At 37.8% G+C, this 24,329-nt stretch overlaps 1 protein-coding gene across 4 annotated transcripts in view; it reads right to left on the bottom strand.

Moving 5' to 3' along the window:
• ELP2 (elongator acetyltransferase complex subunit 2) overlaps nt 1–24,043 on the bottom strand; it is a 39,282-nt gene extending 15,239 nt beyond the window's left edge. The window contains exons 1-13 of one of the 4 annotated variants that reach the window (XM_075142304.1): nt 23,890–24,043; nt 23,717–23,795; nt 22,413–22,498; nt 20,431–20,581; nt 19,070–19,147; nt 14,797–14,861; nt 11,481–11,547; nt 10,404–10,538; nt 9,363–9,458; nt 7,470–7,570; nt 5,373–5,504; nt 4,744–4,893; nt 1,268–1,456 (exon numbers count right to left, since the gene is read on the bottom strand). In XM_075142304.1, coding sequence (XP_074998405.1) covers nt 1,268–1,456; nt 4,744–4,893; nt 5,373–5,504; nt 7,470–7,570; nt 9,363–9,458; nt 10,404–10,538; nt 11,481–11,547; nt 14,797–14,861; nt 19,070–19,147; nt 20,431–20,581; nt 22,413–22,498; nt 23,717–23,795; nt 23,890–24,021 — 1,461 coding nt within the window. In that variant the 5' untranslated portion in view covers nt 24,022–24,043. The remainder of the gene's footprint in view (nt 1–1,267; nt 1,457–4,743; nt 4,894–5,372; nt 5,505–7,469; nt 7,571–9,362; nt 9,459–10,403; nt 10,539–11,480; nt 11,548–14,796; nt 14,862–19,069; nt 19,148–20,430; nt 20,582–22,412; nt 22,499–23,716; nt 23,796–23,889) is intronic. The other 3 variants (XM_075142303.1, XM_075142306.1, XM_075142305.1) reach the window with 3 other exon arrangements.
• Nucleotides 24,044–24,329: the final 286 nt, after the last annotated feature.

Below are 24,329 nucleotides of genomic sequence, written 5' to 3'. Positions count from 1 at the left end.
ACAATCCCATGGATTTGAACTGAATATAATCCTATTCAACCGCTTCTGAATTTAAAGCTGGCTTTTTTGGTTTTAAGTACTTTTTTGGGGAAGGCATTTGAGCTAAATTAAGAAAAAGCTTACCCACTTTAATGAAAAAAAGCATTCACAGAAAACAATTTCAATAAAGCTATTTAAGAGTAGCTGTATCATTAGAGCTCATAAAGCCTTCCTCTTTAAACAAAGCTCATGTGAAACACTTTGAATGCTATTTTTTGATTCATGATATCACATGAAGAGCTGATAAGGAAAGTCTACACAGAAGTAAAATAATGACATCTGCCAGCATTATAAAAACACAATGTTATTTGTACAATGTCATTAACGCAAATGCTTACAAAGTCTTATGGAATTAAAGCACTAAACAGCTACTTATGTAAGTTCTTGCTATCAAAAATGAATAGATTTCTTTCCCAGATCTTTCAATTGTTAAATGAAATGGAAAGGCTAATCCATCTCTGAGAAGCTGCACAGAAACCAGCACTTTTAAGCCAGAAATGCAAAGAGCATGCAAGGCACTGTACAGAGGCAACTATCCTGAATTAGGTCTGCTCTACAAAATGCAGAGAAAAACAGAATTAGATCTTAAAGCAAATAGGGAGCAAACAAAGGATGGCAACTCTGCAGTCTTATCTTTTCACAGAGTAGGAAAGTATACTTATCGACAATTAAGAACTGGAATGTAAAGGCCTCAAGAAAATTTCCGATGCCAAGAGGAAATAAAGCATGAGCAAGTACATATTTATAAATATTTATATGTAACAACTAACAACAGTGCTGAAAGCTTTATGCAATTTCCAAGCATACAATTAAAAAAAACAACAACACATAACCACACAACAATAATTACATCTAGACAAGACTACTACACCCTTAAATTAGGGGAAGCACATTCCCAGGCTTTATTGTTTACTTTCAAATCACCAAGCGTGTACAGTAGCCTACTTGGTCTGACTCATTTAAAATTTACCCACACTCCTTGCAGTCTTCAGACACTAGGTCTTGTTTAGTTTCAAATACAACCTGTTTTATAAGACAACACCAAGAAAATACATATGAAACAACACACATGGAAGCAAATAGAAGGGAAAGGAAAAACAAGGTTAAGTTTTCAGAACTATTGAAAGAATTTTCATGGAGGTTGGTGCAATTTGACATCTTCTAAAGTATTAATTTTATTTACATGAAAGAGGGCTGTCTTCATTTAGCACTGCTTTAGCACACTTACGTGGGAGCACAGCTTCTCCACTGGAATACCAGTGATGTTACTGAAATTTTCTATAAAATTCTTGGGAGCACGAAAAACTCGAAGCACCTTTTCATCTGCTCCTGACACAAACTGAAACCGGCCAATCATTGCCAAACAACGCATGTCGTACCCATGTACTTGAGGCCTTGCAATTTCATGCCAGGTTACCTAAACAAACAGACACACAGTTAAAACACAATTCTTAACCAGAGAAGCAGCAAGATTTTGAGTTCCAAAAAAGTACTAATACTCTATTTGCTGACTTTATTAACATAAAGGAAAGTTAACAGCAACCTTCTACTGACATTCATAAAACTGTTAAATCCTATTTTTAGGATTACATACATCAGTTAAATCCTATTTTTCCACAAAACAATTCCTGTAATTAGTAAACTGTGTTCCTGCACAGATATGTTCAAGGCATTTCCTTACCTTTGTTACTAAGGGCACACGGCACTTACTGCGACTTCTTTATGCTAGACAGTCAGGAACAGGACATAATTTGCTTAAGCAAAAGGGGGATTGTATGCTACTTACTACTTTCAAAACTCTGAAAGACTTAAGAAAGGTAGTGATAATTACCTTGCTTCATTCATCTGTCTTTCACAAAGCACAGCAGCACTGCTGTCAGCAGGCTATAGGTTCCTACTTCCCCCCCGTCTTTAAATACTCGATTTTAGTGAGACAATTTAATAGAAGCTTTGCAAAAAACTGACAAAATCAAAATAGCTTCTTATAGGAGAAACATCTGGAAAATCCTGAGGATTTTAGAAGTGTTTTCATTGAAGTATTAATGTTTTTTCTAGTTTCCCGAAATATTCATATCCACGCTTCAAGTATTAATCCAAGAAAAGCAGAATTAACAACTGACCAGAAATTAGACAGACAAGTTAGTTTTATAGTCACACTAAGCAAAGAATATTAGCAAAAAAAGATATTAAATTATTTAAAATGCTTTTCTAAAACTTTAGTTTATTCAACACATGAAAAAATTGATTCTTCAAAAAAACCCCTTTGTTTTCTAGCAAATACACTTTCATGAAAAGATTTTTATTAAGTGTCATTTGCTACTACTCCTACATGATACTTCAGTTGGAAAAATACAATGTGCACTTTTGACTTGACAGCTAGCAGAATTAGAATTAATTTAATCAATTAGAATTTAGACTAGTATAACAATGCCTAGAAAACTGCAGCCAAGACAGAATTTACATTGTACTAGATATCATACAAATATTAGGAAAGGTATTACGTTGACTGTAAACTGCATATATCACACTAAAAATTAAACTGAGTTTCAAAAGTCAAAGCTTCCGATAGAATCTGAATGGGATATTTGAGAGATCCAACAAAATCTCATGTTTTCACAAGGGCTTGATTATTTTCCAATGAGAAAAAAGCATTAATTCTTTAAAAAAAAAAAAAAACACAAAACAAAACAAACCCCAAGCAAACAGTGCAATAAACCATTCTTCCCTTTACTAGGTGAATCTTTACATACTTTAGAACACAGCACATAACAGAAATGAAAAAAAAAAAAACCAAACAGAAAAACCAAACCCCAAAACAGATAAACAGAGGGCTGCATAAGCCATGCAATACGCTTCTTCCAGAAAAATCAGGGTGCAAATTTGCATGAGCAATTGAAGCGGATTGTTATCCCTCATTTCTGATATCTGAACCCAGTACAATATCAGAATTGAGATTTTAAGAAGGGATAATTATTTGCATTTAACAGTTCGCTTTTTATAGAGAAAAACATGAGCTGTAATACTAACTTTTCATAGATATCTGAACCATCTATTGTGTCTTGTTAAGACAAACATCAGATGTCACCTGTTGTAATTTTTCAGATGCTAAACTCAGTATGGTAAAGAAAGTAAGGCATTTTAAAAGTCTATGTAATCTAAGTTCATGAGCAGCAGAACTAAACACCTGGTTTTCAGCGTTCAGAAGTCCTGAACACACCCCTTCAAATGACCCATTTCTATCTCAACCCTCCACCTCACCCCACCGACAGGATGCTATTGCTTTCTCCCACATCCCATGCAGCAACAAGTGTTGACGCTACGTGGATTTACACCTGGTCGAACTAGCCAGCCAGGTGGCTGCTCTGTCTCAGAACAGAAAGGGGAATACAATAATTCAGTTCACATCAAACTTAGATATGAAGACTGCAATCACTCTGCTAAATCAGTTAATTCAAAAGTTTTAGGGACAGCAGGAACAGCTGTACAGATACATAATACAAAGCTCAGTTCTTTCAGAAAATAGGATAAAAATTTAGCAAGCAACATACATAATAAAGAGTGGTACTTCAGTAGGTCACAGAGAACGTGATATTGACAACTCTCCTGAATGCTGCCAACTTACATCACATGCTAGACCTGGACTTTGCTTCCATATGTCAAATCCAACATACTATCTTTTCCACAGACCTGTTGTATGCTCCAGATTGGAGATTAGGGGAAAAGGCAGGGAAGGAAACTGGAGATGCCCCTCCTACAACACAAGGCAAAGCTTAGCGATTTAGCTGGGATTGCCACCACTTCTGTGTGGCCTGGAAGAAGGAAATCAAGGAATTGATGCCAAATTCACTCTCCCAAAAACATTAGACATTCTGTGCTGGTCTACATTACAGAAGCTTTGATGAGACAGTTTTAACAGCCACCCTTTGCCTCCCCCAACTAATAGCACAGCTTGCACAGGGCCTTACATGACTTCAGTCAGTCCAGTTTCTGCCAGTTTCCTGAATGGAACATTAGTGCTGTTCTGCCAGAAAAAGCTGTATTTGTAGACGAGGAAAATGCATGAGCAACTAGAAACAGGAACTTTTGCATTCCTAGACAGGGTTTCCCACACCTTTAGACTTATTTTGGAACGCACAAAGTTATTCAGGAATAATTCTTCCTGAAAAGTTGTTTGCACAGGTAGCAACTGCACTCATGAAGTTCAGATAATCGTTCTGGTAAAACAGTCAGAGTCATAAACAAAATAGCATAAAAAATACAGTGAGAACTTTGCTTAGATTAAGCTTGTGTAAAAAAAACACAACCAAAGTTGATTATTATTATTTATGATTACCTGCAGCAGTGCTTAACCAAGCATTAACAAGGGCAATAGATTGTTATTAGAATCAGCCATGTACTCCTCCTTCTGAATTATTGCAGAGCCTGGTTTTTAAGACCCTGGGAGAACACTAACTGAAGGGAACCCGGAGGTGAACTCAGGATTAAACAACAGTCCTGCTATGTGATTGCCAAAACTCTGCCACTCGTATTTTTAAAGTGAAAACAGCACATATTGAACGACCAAACCAAGCATTTACACAAGCAATTTTGAACAGATCATGGCTTGGGGAAATTTAAGGTTTGAGTTATATTCAGGTGACTTGTTCCAAACTCAAGACAGACAAGCCCTCTTTACCAAGCTCACAAAACCTTTGAAGATCGTACCTCTGTCTCTTGTTTTCTTTTCCATGGAGCAAAGAGTCTAGTAGTTTGATCAGAACCAACACTGATGATAAACTCTCCTTCTGGATCCCACTTCACATCCTCTACACTGTTAAAATGTCCTGAAATCACAACTTCTGGTGTCCATTCTTTCTATTAAAAAAGTCACCAAAGAAGCAAGGAGTTTTCAATTGACTGACTGGCATATTCTAACCAAAATAAAAGTATCAATATCCTTATTAAGAAAGCAAAAAAAAAAGACATTTGGAAACAGCAAATTATTAGAACTCAAGAGTGGCTAAAGAGACACAAATACTGATTTATTGCTCCAATCTAAAAGAAACTTGGGTTATTGGTTCAGCTGCCACTTCTGAACAAAGTACAACCACAAAGGAGTTCAGTCTATTCTGCTGACTTTATGGTTCCCACAGGGAAGCAACGGGTTTTAGAGCCTGGGAGATTGCAACCTCCCTTCTATGCAGGAGCGAGACTCCTACAGAATATTATATTCAGAGAAAGACTATTTCAATCATTAATTTTAAATCACTATTTCTATTAACAATAGAACTTACCTCAAGTGACATATAAGAGTAATTCTTTTAAGTACCACTACTAATAAAAAAACAACGTACCTTATTAACTGTAGTCTGTTTCCAAAGGTGTAGTGCTCCATGAAAAGCATGAGCAACGATCATTGAACCATCTGGACTAAACTGGCAGTCAAAAAATCCAAGGGTATTGCCACCCACTTCACCTACCCGCACCTGAATTAATGATCAGAAGTGTAATATCCATGAAAATGGCCTTCCACTCATGTAAACTCATCCTAATCTCATGAGATGAAAATATAGCTATAGGCAAGAGTTCATATTACACACAAAAATACATTTAAAGAATATTTTAACTGCAAAGTTAAGCACTAAAATATCATGGGAATTAAAGCTGCAAGCCACTTCAGGATAGGATCTTGCTCAATCCCCTAGGGGAAAGAACACACTACACTAGATGAGACAAGAACCCAATCTTTCTGTGTTTCAGTCCAGTCTGTTGGATGCAACAGTTTCTTATCATCTGTTGCCTTGCTACTGCTCTGTTGCACAAAATGGAAAAATGGTCCAAAGGAACAGTGGTTCCCAATTACTTCCCCCTGCTCTCCCCCCAATTTCCAAGATTCACTACCATATTTCCACTTCCCTGTTTCTCCATGAATCCCTGCAATTTGCGCCACATTCCTTCTGTGGCATACTTTGGCCTCTGTTTTGTGCTTCCCTTATGACTTTGCATGTATGTATGCATGCATACACACACGCCTTATAGTTGCTCTAGTGCTCTTCCAAGTTTTTAATTACATTAAAAGATTATTAAAATTACATTTTCAAGTTTTATTCAAGAGATAAGACCACAATTCCTTTCAAGCTGAACTCTTAACAATTCCCCCATTATTATACAGCTGCTTTTAAGATCACAATGAAATGAATCTATATCATTCTAAATGGCAGTGTGGACTAATATGTCCATTTTATTGGCGCTCACTCAAAAAATACCGCTCCTATGGAAGTGACTTTGATATGCCATGCTAGAAGCAGGATTCTAGTCTCACCTCTGAGCAGGAGAATGATTCTGTGAAGGCTTCTTGTTCATCATATCAAAATGAAAGAGAGAAAATGGGATGTTCCCCTTGTGCCCTTCCTGCTGGCTTCCAGCTCAGGTTTCCCTCCCTCAATGCAATTGTTGCAGTTAAAATGTCTGATCTGAACTGCAAGCTGCACGTTTGAGGTCTAACCAATGCAAATGGAATGTAAAAAAGAAAGAGAAACAACTTGCCACAAGCTTTACTGCGCAACCCATTTTTAGAAGCTTGTAAATTTAGCCACAACTAAGCGTTACTAGGGACAACAAATGGCATCTCTATGTGATCACTCTATTATGAACTAATTTCTACTTCAAGCAGAAAGGCAGAAGAACTTTTCGACCAACAGGGAAAAAATTAAATACACTACTGTAATTCTCTTTTTTTCATCCAAGAGAGAATTAGAACTTTCTTTGTGACTGGAAAGATCATAAACAATGGTTGGCATAATCCAACACAAATTATTTCAGCCAACCTATTGCAATTTGGAAAAGCAGGTCAACTGGAAACAAAGACATTTACCAAAGCACTAGATAAATCTGGTTGCGCTACTTTTTTATTTAGGATGATCCGCATTAGAACAGCATTCAAAATACTACAGTGAAACGTGAGTATCCAGCTCAAACAAAGAAAAATCTAATGACACAGCCCATGAACAAGTTAGCGTGAGTAAAACCAGGCTTGGGAATTGCGTGTCAGCTGCTCTGTAGTAACTGCTTGGGTGCGCATTCCCATAATGATTAACTACAAATAATTCAGGAAGGTTTCTTCCTCTTCTTACCAGGAGTACACAGAGTGTGTTACTGTGCAGCACCTGGCTTGCTATACTATGAATGACAGTTGAGCACAAACTCCCTTTAGGAACTCCTGAATATGGTAATAAGAAAGCAAACAAACAAAAAAAATCATATTGCATCAAATCGTTTTTGAAAAATACAGTTTTACTTGCCACACAGCATCAGAATGAGTGTTTTTGCAAGCAAATGCTTTTGCCTTTCTCTCCCAGCATTTTATAGAGTTTTTGCTCCCTACAGTACACACACGATGCTGGAAACGCAACTTACATACAGTACGTACTGTGAGAAAGACTGACACTCGCCTGTTCTAGCCAGACTCCAGACTCCTTATCAGGTTCCCAGATGATCACAGTTTTGTCCATTGACGCAGACAATATCCTCATTGGTTGTTGCATGCTGCCATCTACAGTACAAGGAACACAATTATCCTACAACCTATGAGAACACTTTCTAAAATAATTTGGTCACACTGAAATCCAAACACGCTAAGATAACTGTTCAGCATCACAGACGTGCAATGCAGTACTTAAATGCCAGACTTAACAGGCTCTAGGTTCTTGCCAGGCGTTCATTAGAAGGTATTGTATTTTTCAGCCATAATCTCCCAAAGGAGATGTAAAACACGTACATGAGAAAAACCATATTCTACTGTTTATTCACTCCAAATTGATATTGAAACAAATGTAATTTGGAGAAAAAACTAGAGCTTCAGAGAGAGACTGCATAGCAGTTCTCAGTTCTATTTCTCAAATAAGTTTTTACCAAGAGATTTAGAGTTTAAAACAAAATAATCTCTATGCCAGTATTCACTGTTTTTTTTTTCCCAAATTAAGTGTTAGATTCACTACCGACTTCAATAGATTCTACTGTAATACATAGAGTAGTAAGGACTGCTCCCCAAAATGCAGTGAAACACTTCAGACAACCGCCCAACACAGCCAGAATGGGGAAGAGGGAACTGGTTCATCAACCCAGTTGCAAAGCCCGTAGCAGAACCACTGAGGAACCTTTCTTGGGAATGGAAACATTGCTGGGTATCTCATGAGGTGGTATCTTATGTCAGCACCAGACCCCCTACCTTCTGCATTGAGAATACGTCTCTCAGATCAGTCTGCCTCTACTGAAAAAGAAAATCTACTTTGAGGAACCCAAGATTGGGCAGGCCACAGAATGCAAGCACCTGCACATATGCAGAAGCATGATGTAAGACACCTGGAAAACTTCATGCTCTAACAGGACAGTTTTTCAGATTGCAGTGCAAGACTTACATGCCTATATTGCACCTAAACCTTGCTTTAACAGGCAAAATCTTTTTAAGAGTTAAAGAACAGATAATTAAGCCAATATTTCTAAAGCAAGTCCTGTGTCTTTCACTACAGGTATTTTGACATCCTAATTGCACTCTATTGTCCAAGTGTTGTATATACACTGGCAAAGCTGTGCTTTGTACTGGTGAAGTCACCTGCCATCAGTAACTCTAGAACATCTGAAAAAAAAGGCACCTTTGCCAATACAAATACACAAGGGCATTCTGATTGTGCAGGCATGTCAAACCAAGAATCTCCTTCCCTTACACGCCAGACAGACACACACCAGCAAATCAATACTGCAAACAAGGCTGTCAGAATATAAGGATTTAAAAAGAAAGACAAAGACTAGGGCAAAATGCAAAATTAAAATGTAAATAACAATTTTTTCAATGAGAGTCTGCATTAATGCCTCAAAGCTACATGCTAGAGAAAACTGATACTCAAGGAATCCCTGGCATGTTATATTAATGCACAGAAGACTGAAGATTAATCTTCTGAATGTTGCTATTTGTTCCTTTCTACTCCAAGGAAAAGAAAGCAGTGCTCTTGAGCTAATGCTTACCTTCCAAAGAACAGACATTTCAAATACGTGTATCAAGGTAAACTATTAGAGCTATTAATTCATACTGATTAAACTAATTTGTACTCCATAAACAATAAATCAATTACAATAAAGTCAGTACAGTTCAGCTATTTTATTTCATTCATTAAAGAAAACACGAGTAAAAGGCAACATCCATTTACTTATAAAACATTATTTGCAGAACTTAAGCATTTTCCTAGTCCACAGTGACAAGTGAACACGCAAACACGATACAAAGACACGTACTGTACTCTATGTATACAACACTTAACATAACTGCTAAGCGTTTGGTATCTTTTTACCTTTGGAAAATGAAGGTTGCCAGTGAACTGCATACACCCAGTTTTCATGACCAGCCAACACCGACTCCAAAGTAATTGCATATGTTGTATCAGTATCTACCACAAATCAGAGAAAAGCACATTTCTTTCTAAAAGCCAAGAAAGACCAGGTCATTTCTGGTATTTTCAGTGAAAAAAATCAACTGCTTTCATCATTACCAATATCTCAATAGCCTATTGAGATTGAACAGCTCCTTGAAAACCTACTTTGCCACAAGCCCTGAGTACCCTGAGATTGACGCTAAGAGGTCAGCCTATTGCCTCAGAGAGGTATCACAGAATTCCTGGAGAACTCTCAAGCAATTTTGAAATAAACACTCTGACGTTGGCTCTACCCATACTCTTAAGCATATTTACATCTCCAAATGACTGTAAATACATGCATTAAGATACTTCAAACAATGAATCAGGATTTGCAGCAAGTAACATAAGCACTTCTACACATAACATCATACAAACTTCATTATATTACCTAAGTTGCCTAATAATTTACCCCACAATGTCAGCATTGCGAGCCTCTGATGTTACAGTACTCAAACAGTATGTTAAATAACCATAAAGTAAGCCTGCACACACCTATCTGTTCTCTCCAGTACTTGTCTAAGGTTTAAGTAATAGTAGCACCTCTTAATGCATTGAATTTGAAAGAAAATTAAAGGTATGCTATTAAACTGGAGAACTGCACAACAGCTTACCTCCCACAGACAAATGTATCTCTTGTGTACTGCATTTGGAATATGTGTAACAACACATGATGATATTAAGCTCTCTCACTGTTTTACCATTTTTTGTAACACAACATTAACTTTGTTATGGCTTTAAAACAGTAACTCCACTTTTTCTAACAGCTGAATAAAAATAATGCAGTCAAACTGGTCTCAAATTCTTTTAATATAAGAAACAAGCCAAATTAGATGGTAACCACCCTGTTAGCTCCCCTGAAACCACAAACAGATACACAAGGGAAAAGTTGTGCAACAGAATTTTACAGCTGTTACCTACCTTTGACAGTAAAAACATTCTCTTTCAGTCTTATGGAATCATCTTCAGTTTCTGGAAGTTGCTTTGATTTTGTACACACTTTCCAAATTCTTATCAAACAATCCTGAGCACAGCTTGCTAAGAAAAGGTCTTCACCTGTTTGGTTTAAAACAAAAAATAAAAATAATTAGAGCCATGTTTTCATTGCTTTTTCATTGCAACCACTGCCATGACTAACCTACCATCTTTCCAAGCATGCATTATAGCATTATCCTAGTTTTTCCTATAGTACACAGTATCATAAACTGCTGTTTTATTTCAACATCAACTCACTCTCCCATTTCAAACTCTCTACTAGTTTATAACACACTGAATATGGACATTTCCCTGCTTATAAGACATGGAAGACATGGTAAATACTGTACATATTGTACATATACTTCCCTACTACTTATGGCGTTCGCTCTCAAAATTCTGACAGCCTCAATACTCTTCAAGAACTCCTTTCCTCCTCCTCTTTCTTCAGGATTGTAGCATCCTCTAATTCCTTCTATTTTATTCTTGCCATTGCAAGAACTATTTGATTAGTTAATGCCTGAATAGGTTCTCTTCTTAATCTCGTACTCTTAAAAAAAAAAGGGGGGGGGGGGGAGAAGAAAAGTACTATTTCCTCCTACTTTCTCCCCTTTGAAAAAGCAGCCAACTCTTACTCACTCAGATACAGACATTTGCATATTGAAAAAGACAAGCTGCTAAAACTCCTGTTTGTTTGCATTTAACTACCAGTCAGGTAAACATACTTGAAGCAAGCAAGACAAAATGAGGGATGAGAGTGTTCTGTATCAATCCTACTGTAGCCATAATTTTGATAACTAAAATATAACTGTAGTATAGGTTCAACAATTCTTATGATTTAACAGGACACAAAGTTCATCTTGATTTTTAATATTTGTACCACCACCTCAAGGAAAAAAAAAAAAAAAATCACAACCACAAGAGCTTAGGCGCTACAGTGCATCAAAGCCATCTGTTGGAGGGATAAAACAGTAGTACTGTCATTAAACCAGCATTCCACTTTATTTCATCTTTCATACTAACCACAGACTGCCCATTCAATGCCTCTTATCCAATCTTCATGGCCAGGGAGCATTAACGTTTTCTGAAACTGAATAAAAATTCCCGTTACATCATAGAAATGCACTTAATTACCACGCACGTATCAGCAATCAGCTTTGGATTTTCAAGTCTTTTATATTTACAGCTTCTATTATTTGAAACTGGAAAAATAAGTTGCTACTAAGGATTGAAATCTACTGACAGATTCTAAATAGATGTATTCTGTTCTAAAACTGCATCAATTTAAAGCTTCTTGCAGATGCATACAGTCATTATTTTTAAATGATTAATTCAAAGTTTTTATTATCACCTAGGTTATATTACAAGTATTTTGATCTGTCATTATTTTCATTTTTACAGATTTTTGTTTCTATAAACTCATATTTCTTCTTCTCTATTTCAGTTTTCCCCTTGGTCCTCACTGGATACTTAAGAAGTTACAATACCAACAGTTAAATTTAACAAAAGCTCATGGCCTGACTCACCTCCTTCACAGGCTTTCCTATGCCTCTTAACTAATCTCTGAACATTTTTGCATAGCAGCAATCTGGTCTCTTTTCTTTTAGGCAAAGAATAAAGCTGTTCTGTAGGTAGCAGAACTAATGAAGCCAGGTTGTCTGTGGACATGCCCAGCACACTCTGCACAACTAAGTCTGCCCGCACTTTGGGTACATGTCCTTCAGGACCAAGCTGGTAGTATTGTTTGGTAAATTTGGCAACAGAGGTCCAAGTGGTCTCAGTTTTTCTCCACTGGACACTAGATGTGATATCCCTCCTCTATCCAGCTGTTAATCTCATCGAATTAGAAAGAGCCCAAATTATCTTTGAGTCTCTTATTCCACTTTTCAAATAGGCCAAATTATTTGGGGGAAACATAGTCAAACATGCACCGCAAAATCTTTACATGGAAACCAAGCTCAACATAGAAATGTTTAGTTTTAAAGCTCTATTTTGATTCTCTGGTTTACTTACTTCCCCTCCATAGGCCTGTAATATCTCAAGCAGGGAGACATATAATGGTTTCTGAAAGATTTTTCCCTAGATACTTTTATAATCAATACTCTCTTTCAAGAACTCAGAAAAGCAAAGAGTTCATTTTCTCTCTACTGCATAACACAGTAAGGGATCTCTGGGTAGAGAGTCTTAAAGGATTTGAAGCCTGCCCACTCAATTTCAAAAACCAAGCAGTTTTTATGAATAAATATATTTCAACTGTAAAATTAATGAGTTTACCAAAAGGCAGCCTGAATCAGTTAACTGAAGATGCCTCATCCTCCCTCAGAGTATAACAATGCCCTCCAAGTTTCATTAGAACGTCCCGATATGAACTTACATTCTACCTTTGGGTCCACACAATCTTTTTTAGGTTGTTAACTAAAGGAAGAGGTTTCCAAGAGTCACAATTAACAGGGCAGAGCTGCAGGCCCTTACCAGTGAGGGAATGACACAGAAGTTTAGATTCTAATGACTCTTCTATGCTCAGTTCTAGTAAAAAATGGCAGGACGACAGTAACACTTCCTTCAAATACCTTTAAAAGTACTACAGAAGCCATAAAAAAAGGTGTCAGCAGATCTGAGAGAACTTGACTAAAGAGGAGAACCTCCCTTTAGCAGCTAGGAAAGAATTTATGTCAGAAGGCTCACACGGATATTTTCATTCTCTTAATAGCTGTAATGCACTACACAGGCACTTTTACTCCACATGGAATCAAATTTGGGCTCTTCTCTTTGAGGTCTGTACAGTTTACTTAGTTAAAAGAGATGTTCTGGAAAGTTAAGACAGACACCAACCAGAAGTTTCCACCTCATCTGAAAAAGAGAGACTCTGAACGCCAACTCTGCCAGGACAGCTGGTGAAAATACTTCCTAAAACTGAAGGTGTAAAAAATAACACTTAAAATAAGAGAAAATTCTTCACTCCTTGTATGAATAAAGTTTCCTACCTCCAAAAAAAGACAGAACCATAAACTTGCTTATGAAGCTGAAGATGGTACTTGTTTATTCCAGCTACCTTCCTTTATCCTCCGCAGACTGACTGCATTTAAGAATGGCTAAGAATGTTGTTATACTCAAAAGTTTGGTCAACAACTGGCAAAATACGTTATGTTTCTCTGAACATTTTTAGCAGTCAAACTGCATATTATTTGTTATCTGAACCATACAAGAAAAGTTCCAAATTTTGAATGAGGAAAATCAACCGCACAGCCCCCGAGATAAAAGTTTTTTCTTTAGCACACTGAGAATCACGAGTGGCATTCTGCCATTGCTAATTCCCAGAGAATGTCATTAAACTGATTTAACTCATGAGGTACATAGTGTTTGGAGGGGAAGCTAAGAAAGCGACCCTTCTTTCCCACTTGGTGGTCAAGAAATCACTGAACATAGCAGATAAAGGATGAAGTATTTATTTTATTGATGCCAAAAAAAAAAAAAATTTTATTGTACATGGCAGCGTGAACAGGCAAAATTATCTATAAAGTAGCTTTTACCTCTCTCAAAAAACAAAAAAGAGTATCTATTCTTTAATCTCTAAGGGGACTCTGAAGGAATCCAGAAGAGTAAGTGGTTCTTACACAAGTCAGTTTCAATAGGGGTTTCTGAATGTTAGGTTCATCGGTGCATTGCGGGCAGTGTTTGTGGTTTGTGGGGTTTTTTTAAGGGACTGATAAAGAAGTGACATTGACTTCTGTTTTGGAAACAGTCATTCAACACATGATTTAGAGTCTAACAAAACTTCTGAACATATGCAAGAGAGGAAAGAATGTCTTTCTGATGCTCCAAAGGAACATTTATCTGTATGAAAAACTAAAGATTGCCAGCTTCCAAATAATACATGAAAAATGCGTGCGCTTTTAGAAGATCAGATACTCCTTCAAATACTTCTTTCGACATTCACAAGGATTCAGCACAAAGGGCGTACTTAGCAACAAACATACAATTCCACAGATAGAAATCATATCAGTTTTATTGTAAGAATTTATAGACTGAAGGTAACATCATTTCCATATGAACCATTCAATGCATAAAGGACAGTCATAGCTATTTTATATCAGTGGGAATAGAAACACAGGCTATCTTCACACAGGGAAAAAATAAGAAAAACCTAACACTTTTATGCACTGAAATCAACTTCAACATTCTGTATGTGCATTTCATCATTACCTAGAAAAGTGGATGAACTATTTGAACAGAGATAGTAGTTACTGAACAACCTCAAAAAAATCAGCAGCACATATGAAAAGAAAAAAAGCAGAACAACTGAGTAACGTTCTGTGTAAGAGACAAAAACTGTAATTACCTGACCATTCTGCTGTATAAACAAACTTATTTTGCAGTCATCACCTCCGCAAGCCAGTATTGGTACTGGAAAGGAAAAAAAAAAGTCTTCGTTACTCAAGTTACAAAATCGAATATTCTAGGATATGAAAAATTATATAAATAATATAAAAATCAATATAGCATCAATAAACATATTAATACAAACAGGCAAGCATGACACCACTTTTTTATGTTTTCTAAATTAGACACCTAATACTATTTGAAATAAACTAGTATCTCAAGAACACAAAACTCAGAAGTTATTTTGGCATGTAAATAATATCTACAAATACTTAAGATGCTAAAGAGTAGTTTCTTTCAAGCTCACATATCTGTAGGAAGTTCAAGTATTAGAGATTTTTAATTAATTATGCTTATTTTATTGATATTAACAGGCATTTGCTCTAAATGCAAAAGGAGCAAGCAGCAAAACAACTCGGAACTAATACAGTTCAAATTCCTAAATCAACCAGAATAAGTATACAGATGGCATTAGCATAATTATTATACAGGAAATAGAAAGACAGACCAAAAAAGGAAAACAGACCACCGCTCACTGTATACACACAGATATGAAAGCAATTAACATTATAATACACCTACTCAAGTCTTGAGTAGTAGTTTACTTCTACGAGCTGCCTAGAAAGTGTGCAAAAAACATAGGTCTATTGAATCAAACCAGACAAAGTTACGCCTAAGGGGAAAACAAAAGAAGTTAGGCAGTGTATTAGTTCATCTCTCCCATAGAAGATGATGGGGAAAAATAGTTAACCCTTACTCCACTCTTTTTGGGTTATAAGGATAAAGTAGTACTGCTAGGGACCAAAATAGTAAAAGAAAAGGAATTAATTAGAAAATTATGAAGAAATAAGTTACCAGGGCTAGACATTCACATTTCTCAAGTCTGGGTAGAAAACAAAATACTAAATTTCACTAAAATCAACTACTTCGTTTAAAAAACCTAAACGTCATCCCTTTTAAGGAGATTATTTTATTATGGATAAACCAAAAATCAACTTGAATATTCGTAGTAAGTTTATGCTCTATGCTAATTTCCTCCTTCTGTCTGTACCAAATCTGTGCCTATTTATCTGCTGCTCCTCTTACACTTCTAAGTCACATTTCACCTTCTTACACCTCCATCACTCACTGCTTCTCGCCAACCTAAGTCACATTTCACCTCCATCTCCTCCTTGCCTTACACGGAACCAAAAAAGACTGCTTTGGACTGGAGCAAATGAGCTGTTCTGAAAGAAGACCTCATCTTCAGGTCCACGGAAACTGGGCAAGTGTGAGGTTTTTTCCCCCACAAAATACGATACAATGCACGTTCTTGGAGTTCTGTACCATCCTTTCCTGAGAAATACATTTTATGGGCCATTACAGTAATTACATACCTATGCAATGGAATAGAAGTTTGACTAACAAAAACAAGAAAAGAATTACAATATAGTTGCTGTATCAGACAAACGCAAATGCTTTCACTTGAAAAGTTCTATCAAGAAGTATATAACTGGCAAAAACAGACTATTACATAGTTTTTTTACACTAAATGCTCTAGAGTAATAGAATTTGGATCTGATTGAGATAAAGTCTTGCACAGGAAATAGAAAAATAAAAGAGTTGTAAACTGTGGTCCAATTGCAATAGGGACAATACAATCGGCAAAGCTTTTTCAAGTTCACTCGCTCTCTTTTTCACCTGTTGCAATTCAGTTTGGAGGAGACAATTCTTATTTGTCAGAGGCCAAGCTACGGCACCACAATTACCCAGGTGGGAGGAAGAATCACAGTATATGACAAAAGAGCTGATCAAGATCTGTAAAATAGTGAATCCTATTCCTAGTATTTTAGAAGCAGAGTTACTGCAGTTACTGCAAGGCAAAAAAACCCAACTAAACAAAATAGCAGGAAGCTTTTCTTCAAGACTCAGAAAACAACTGTAAAGAAACTCCTTAACTAAGAGGCTGCCAGTAAAGTGCTTAAGCTATACTCCAGCTGAAAATGATTGTTCAGGTTTTTATGAGCAGTCTGTTGGCTTTCTCCATTTGACTTCTTCACAAAAATGGTTCTTAACTTTTTTTTTTAATCATTTATTTTCAAGGACAATCAGTTAAAATACTAGGCATCACGAACAATGTCTTTCGAAAGTTAAAGCATCCAATACGTATGAATCAATTTTCAATGCGAGCTTTAAGTTTCTTTGCTTGGTGAAATTAGCGGTTACTGTAAATGTTCAGCAGAGAAGTTTACGACTTTCAGAAAAGTAATTCTGTATTTAAAGCTTCTTTAAATCTTAATACAGCTGCCAACATAGCCTTCATAAAGATTTCAAAGCAACTTCTAAAGTTATCATAGATCATTTTTCACTGAAGCTCATTAAAATTCCAAATTACCATTACAGATTGATGTTTCTGACAAAATGATCAACACTGAGATTTTTAATAATATATTTTAAGCTATTTATTTAGATTTCAGAATTAACATACTCCTCTGAACAAAAACAGTTCAGTTGTATGGACTACTATGTCAGGTTTAGGGAGAAAACACAGAACATGGCTATGCCCTATTAAACGCCCCTTTATAGATTTCTAGAGGAAACATTTCTAACCATACATTTATAGTTCAAAAGCTAAACTCTTGATAATTTTAGCGGCACAACTCATTCATATTGGAACTGGCATTCAAAACATAAACGTACAGGATTTTTTTTAAAATTTTCATACAAAACCTATGCAAATAATTTCTCATTTGAAAATAATTTCAGTTCTTCAGAAAAGTAAAGTACTCCTCCAGGTTATGAGCACCGTGTTGTTTTGGATAACTCATTTGAACTGGGTTGGGAAGAGGCCATAATAAAGGATTGTCCTGCTCTGAATGCAATTTTAAGCAACACTGGGTTTTGGGGACTTTGGGAGATTTTCACAGCAAAACAAAATGCATTTAAAGAAGCTTCAAGCAGTCCATGCAATTTTGGTTTCAGAAGCATTTAGTCTTAAGAATTAATACGATAATCTTCATTTAAGGTTTTTCCAAAATGAATGGTCACTTCTCTTATATACAACATGATTTCCAATGTTAAACAGATGCACTACTTGAGTGTTACAGTGAGAATTTCTTACCTGTACAGTATCATAAATGAAGAAATAATCTATTGCTTTGCAATATGAATTTTATACTCATTAAACTGGCACCACAGACAGTTCACTTCTAATGAAAATTCATCCTGGAGGTAATGATTTTTATTTACCCTCAAGCCTTTTAACTTCATCTCAACAACCACCTGGTAGTATATTTACAGGAAAAATAGAGACAGAAGTTTAAAGTTCTTCAGTGGTGCAGACACTGCTTTTGATGTCAGACACACTCTGGAAATGGACATTAGCATTTCCAAATGGGATGATGCATCTTGATAGAGCTTTCGTATCTCCCAGAATTATCACAAGCCAAAGAATAAAATAAGCCTCTGTATAACTGCTCTGAAGGCAGACAATCAAACAACACATCAGCACGGAACACATGCAGCGAATAGTTGAAAACTCCAGATAAAGTAAGAAACTTTAGTACTTTTTCTTTTGGGAGCCTGGCACTCCTCCATACAGCTCTAATGATACTTAAACACAAACCTAACTCAATATATGTATCTGGCTTGTATTGCACTAGAGGATACATTTAGTTTAAAAAAAAAACCTTCTACAGATTTGCAACAGAATAATGTCTGTGGCAGACTATAAAATCTGAACATTTATGTTAACAGAAAACTATATAAACCATACTGAACAGTCAGGTTAAACTTGTTCAGCATCTAAATTTTTTCACATTTAAGACTGAACAGGTGATAAACACTACTCATCAATCTGCAATTTTTGATGCAGGCCTGCAGATTCTTTTTCTGGATTTTGCCCTTCAATCCAAACAACAAGAACAAACATAAGCAGCAGCACCATAAGGGGTGGGTGAAACTAACAGCATCGTCCTATCCCATTCACTTAACAGCCCTGTTACCCCTTTTTTAAGCTCTCTGTCTCAGTTCAACTAAAGAACTCCACTTGAGCATCACTTTGAAGACATTGTAATCAGCCAGCATTCTTCTAATCGCTAAGAAGAGTTCAGTGAAAATCTTTAAACACAAGCAGCAGTTCAGGCTGATTCCGTAGAAAACAAGAAATATGGCATAATGAAAATCCTGTTACACATTTAGGGGATTTCTTAGATTTTACATTTCCTGCATTCAAGATGTGCAGCTGTACTTACCATTGCTGCCAGGCAAGAAGGATAAGCAGACATCCATAACAAATCCATTTCCAAACTGCAGAATTTCAATACATTTAGCTAGAAAAGAAGAACAGACAGTGTTGATCTCATTCATCATAAGTATTACACTGCAATTTCCTCTTGTCATTATGTAGTTAAAATTTCCAACTCAGTTTTATTTTAAGGAGCTGAAAAAAGTCTATGTTTTTCAAGAGCCTAAATAATAATGTTATCTTCCGCGGGCCCACAGAAATTCATCCAGAGTTAGCGTGAGTTAGAAGGTAAGTCACTGTTCTCCACTGAGTATTAAAATCGTACAGCTTCACTGTGGTAACATATTAGAAGCGATAAATACTGCAAATTATATCTTGTGGCAACAGCATTCACCACACAGAAAGCTAAAACTGAATCCATTTGCTACAAGAGCAGATAGAGAGAGATGAGCAAAAACCAACCTTCCTGCAAACACCCCTGAGATCCTAGAAGTGGTTAAACTGGTAAGCCATCAAGATCACAGTAACCAATGGGGTAGCAGAAAAACCTCTGTACAGAAGCAGAATTAAAAAAAATTGGTCCTTCCACCACTGGAACCCACAACAGCAAGACAAAAAGGAACGGACAGGACTCCATGGTATTCTTTGGGAGCATGAGAAATGCCTTCCAGAACATGAGACTGAAAATTGGCAACTCCCACCTATTTCTCTCATGTAGGCAGGGCAATGGGAAATCCTCAAGTACACCAGATAAGGAAGAAAGTAGCTTGAGAGATGCAGTCAGTACAACTCAACTAGCAAATAACACTTTAAATCTAGATTATCCACCCTATTTACTTCTCATGTATTTCAAAGGGCTGTTCTCCTATGTGTCCATGCAAGGGCCTAGTTCACCAGAAGGTCAAGATCCTGTTATCCCAAACTTCACTGGACTCAAATCAATAGTAACAAACAAGTGACTAGTTTAACTTCACCTTTCTAATGCCAGCATTAATCATTTTACTAAGTAATTTTACTTCACACACACATATACAGCTAGTCAGCTCCCACGATACAGAGCAAAATGATGGTTCAGATTATCAGATTCTGAATACATATTTAAAAGAAACAAGTGAATTCAGCTAACACATCACTGATGAAAAACAAAGATAAATCATTCTGCAGAACAAACCTGACACAAAGCTGTTAAACCAGTATAACCCGCAGCTTTCAAAGAGCAATACAGTGGTTTGATGTACCAAAGTTTGAAGAGAAATCAATATAGTTGCATTAAAAGATGTTGGTATTTAGCCAAGTACTTCAATGGATAAGCATTCATCATTTTTATTAAGCCAGTATGTTATCCCTAATGTTAAAAAAAAAAGTTACCTTCTGAACCATGCCGAGACCAGATTCTCACAGTAGAGTCAGAAGCTGCAGAAGCTATTAGCAGGTTTAAATCAGGTTCATCTGACTGGTAGACAGCATCCACAGCACAAACAGCTTCAGTATGGCCTTTGAGAGGAATGCTTTTCACAAGCTGAACACATCAGAAAGTTTTACAAAGTTTTAAATTCCAGTAACTTATCTGAGAGAATTTTTAAAGCCATTTTAAGAAATAAAATAATTTAATACTGAAAATTAGTTGTATACCTGCAATGGCAGAGCATCTGCCAAGCTATGCTTAAGCTATAGCATATTCCAAGAAAACACAGAGAAGGGATACAGCAGTAATGACTATTAACTTGGTAAGATTTTGTTCAAAGCTGAACAGAATTAAATGTTCCAGTGTACACTATACAAACCCCAGCATTCCTTGAGGAAAGCTGGAAATAGTATAGAAGTTAGGAAGAGCAGTTTTTCTTCCTTTTTCAACTTCTCTTGCCCCTCACCCTTACAAACATCTCATAAAAGTTTGGAGAACCTTAGCGAAGGAGACAGAGCAGAGAACACAATGGAGTAAGTAGCAGCAATGTTTAGCATGTTCTCACAAATCAAAACAGCTTTTTACTCCTTCAAAATACCAACATGAAAACCAAAAACTCTAAATTTAGACTTAAGTACCTACTTTCTTAATGAATGAATACAGGTGATTCACTTTGTAATCTGTTTCTCAAAAACACAAAGATCAAAACAAGAAACTTTTAATTCTGTGACCAGAAGTCATCCAGCATTTATCCAAATTTTGTCATAAACACACTTAACATCTCTTTCCAAAATATAACGTGGTAGGCCCCAGTAGAATTCTCGATTGGTCCAATATAGAACTCTGCCTGTTTTTAAGAATTTACACTAGTCTAGAACTGTCACTAAAATGTGCACATTTAGCCACATTCTTTTTCAAAGACTGCCGTAAGGCTGTCCACCTCATCAGCAGAAGAGGTTAATAAAGAAATATGTAAAGTATTTTAAATAAATATGTAAACAGTTACAATAGATCAGGAGGCGAATGTATTTCTTTCTGAGAACATTGCCTCATCAAACACGCCTGATAACAACTACTCTAGGTGCACTTCCCCCTAGTATGGATTCTCACGCATTTTAAAATGCCAAGTCTAATCTAGTTTGAGACAGCCTATGAAATGGGTTACCCACACAGCCATTCACAAATCAACCTAATATGTAAGATTTTAAAAGTCAGACGAAAAAGATATTCTATCTGATTTGTTATCTAAATTCCAGTTCATTCTGAAGGCTCTTTTACACCATACTCCATCTTTTGCCTTGCATTTTTACAGTATGAATAATAAATTAGCACATCTCCTTAATTTTCTCATTTTTGCTGACAAAACTCAATTGTTGCACAGATTTTTATGGTTTTGGTTTTTTTTGGGGGAGGGGATTGTTGGTTTGTTTGTTTTAAATACCTACCCCAACTTGTGTATCATTCTGGTAAGATTACCTATACACAAACACTACACTATTACACAGATTGATTGGAAATCACTAGAAATAGATATAAAGAAATGAGAAAGAAGTGTACAGGAAATGTCAACTAAAAATGAAACTCATAGTTTGAAGATTAAGTCAGCTTAAAGAAAAGTACTACATGAGATCAGAAAGCTGATGACTCAAGAACGTACAAACAGCATCTTTTAGACATGCTAGACAAATCCACCTGATGACCGGTTAGCTAATTTCTTAACGAAAGCAGATTTGAAAAAAGGATAAACTACAGAAAAGAAGAAACAACATTTAAAGTAAAACATAGCGTGACAGAATACCAACAATTTGAAGGAGATACACATGGGGTTCGATAGTCAAGGTAAAACGCAGAGGTATGAATAAGAAATACAGACAAAACAGATAATTTGTGGTATGTGAGAAACTTGGGGGAGGGGAAGCTTTAAAAAGAGGTTATTCCTGCTTACCTGATTATTCCACATTCCTGTTCCATTCCATTCCCAAAGAATGAGTTGTTTATCAGATCCACCAGAAATTAACTCTGTTCCAGAAGCTAAAAAATACTTTTTGGTAAGTCTTGTGAACACTTACTTTGTAACAGCAGTCAACAACATAAGCAGTTACATTGGTTACTACTCACGTATCAACCGTAAGCAAAGTTTCCATCAAAGTATAGCTAATATGAGTTGCACTGTCCAGGACAGTTTAAGAGCAAAGGTATTCTCTAAGACAACAGAAAGATAAAAGTCACAGGAATGTTTAGAGTACCGTATGAATGTGATGAATATATCTTTCGAAAAAGATTATCAAATCCAATAGTGTAATTTAATATTTTCTTTTTTTGTTTGGTCTTTTTGGAGGATAGGAAAATAAAGCAAAGGAAACCTAACCCAATAGAATTCAAAGCTTCACATGAAAATATAATTCCCAATTTCCCTGAAAATAATTTTTTAATCAATTTTAAGAAGAAAATGTTTTAATGCAACCAGTTGAAAGGATGGCAGTTTATACCACTATTAAAGAGGAATGTTTTCATCTCAGTACTTCTCCCTCAAAAAAGCAACACGCACATTACATTAACAGTTTAATCAACAGCCCCATTTCTCTTTGTCAGCGAGTTTCTACAAATGCCTAAGGGCAAGAATATGTGCCTTTGAAAAGTTTGCACTAAGCAACTTTAAATTACTATCAAACAAAAGCCTCATAAGGATTTCAAGCATTTCTGTCTTAAAGGATTATTTTTTTCATGGATATGACCTCTATGCAACTTACAGTTTTGTAGTCTGAGATTTCTTAAGAGACACTGCAAATCGGTTTATAAAGTCGAAACACGCAAAACTCCAAACCGTTAATAAAGAGCCCAGTGGCAGCACAGGCAGCATCACCACCTATCTCTCAGAGCCACCTCAGTCCCAGGCAAAACAGCCTCCCGGGCTGGCACTGCCTGCGGCGCTCAGAGGAGACAGCCCGACCGGATCCCCTGGCTTACAGGGCCGCTCACCTGAGTTTGGCGGGTCAGACTCCTGAGGGAATCCCTACTGGGAAGTTGGGCTTACGGCGGGAGGGTGCGCTGGAACCGCTGCAGCTCCTTCTTTCCTTCAGTTCACACCGCAGCCCCCGCGCTGCTGCCGACCCTCCCGCCTCCCCTCCCCAGCGAGACGCAGGGCAGCAGCGCCCGCGGCCCCGAGGGGAAGCGGCCCCGGCCCCCGCCGCGACGGCCCCCCGACCCGAGGGGAGGAAGAGTAGGGGGGAGAAAGGCCGCGCTACTCACCGCCGTCCCGCCGGCGGACCCAACGCACGCAGTTCACCCTGCCGGCGTGGCCGCGGAGGGTGGCGACCGCCCGCCTCACCTGCAGCAGAGCGAGAAAGTACCAAGAGTGAGGCCGCGCTGCCGGCCCCAGCCCCGGCACACCGCCCGGCCCGCCCCGCAGCGCCTCAGCTCACCGCCGGCTCGTAGAGGACAACGTCGCGGCAGCTGCCGAAGGCGAGGAGCCCCTCCCGCCCCCAGGACAGGGCCCCGCCGCCCGCCCGGTTGGCGCAGCAGGCGACATGACAGACTTCCACGGCCGCCGCCATCTTCCTCTCCGCCGCGTGCGTGACCTCGCGCAGCTCCCTAGCAACCACGCCCGCGCGGCGCCCGAGGGGGCGTGGCCTGAGGCGCGAGGGGCAGGGCTGGCTCACGGCCCCGGGGCGGGGGGTGCCAGGCTGCCGCCTCGGGCCCGGCCCGGCGTCGCTGGGCGGCCCCGGCTCCGTGGCCGTGGGGTCAGAGAGCGTCGGCATGAGCCTGGGTAGCCGTGGGGAGAGCCCGGCTCTGGGCTTCCGCCGCCGGGCTTAGCCTGAGGCAGCCCCGCAGTGCTCTGCCTCCAGAAGAGCCCGCCGGACCC

Source organism: Calonectris borealis, chromosome 2 (genome assembly GCF_964195595.1).
Source record: "Calonectris borealis chromosome 2, bCalBor7.hap1.2, whole genome shotgun sequence".
Classification (NCBI taxonomy): Eukaryota; Metazoa; Chordata; class Aves; order Procellariiformes; family Procellariidae; genus Calonectris; species Calonectris borealis.
The sequence above is the reverse complement of the archived record's forward strand: the minus strand, read 5'-3'. Positions and strand labels throughout refer to the sequence as shown.